The 524-nt window shown below is 51.7% G+C and overlaps 1 protein-coding gene across 1 annotated transcript in view; it reads left to right on the top strand.

Moving 5' to 3' along the window:
- Nucleotides 1-247: 247 nt before the first annotated feature.
- Nucleotides 248-524, top strand: part of Sgpp1 (sphingosine-1-phosphate phosphatase 1) — a 28,889-nt gene continuing 28,612 nt past the window's right edge. Inside the window, exon 1 of the mRNA XM_015490034.2 lies at nucleotides 248-470. Within this exon, the coding sequence (XP_015345520.2) occupies nucleotides 248-470 (223 nt within the window). The remainder of the gene's footprint in view (nucleotides 471-524) is intronic.

The raw sequence follows: 524 nt of genomic DNA, 5'->3' as shown, positions 1-524 counted from the left end.
ACCTGTGCTCCCTTAATATATACCCAAATATTTGATAAATGACACAATATTTTGAATTTGGGCAATTAGGTTTTCTTTTGCAGACCACAACTGCTAATTTGACCAGTTATACATCCTGGGTCTGTCCTGGTATCACCATCTAATCTTGCCACTGCTGGTCAATTGGCACGTGGCTTTCCTGACAACAACCTTCTCAGACAGCTCTGTAATTACTTGCTAATGACTTGAGTCGAACGATTCCGGGCGCATGGTGGTTATTTCGCCTCCATTCATCATCCACCATTTGATTCAGTGCCAACAGGATGTCCGGCTGCTTGGTCACCAGCACTGCCAAAGATGGCATCAGGATCATGGCCTCTCTAAGCCAATGTCTGGCAGAGGGAAGCCGGGAACACCAGCCTGCAGGGAAGGAGGGCTGAAGATGGAGAAGGGGGACCCGCCCCGCCCGCAGAACGCCGCGACGCCTGGTGGTGGGTACTAGGGGAACCTCACAGCTGCAGCCGGCTGAGTCGAGCTGCTCGCCT

This window comes from Marmota marmota, unplaced genomic scaffold, assembly GCF_001458135.2.
Source record: "Marmota marmota marmota unplaced genomic scaffold, marMar, whole genome shotgun sequence".
NCBI classification, from domain to species: domain Eukaryota; kingdom Metazoa; phylum Chordata; class Mammalia; order Rodentia; family Sciuridae; genus Marmota; species Marmota marmota.
The sequence above is the reverse complement of the archived record's forward strand: the minus strand, read 5'-3'. Positions and strand labels throughout refer to the sequence as shown.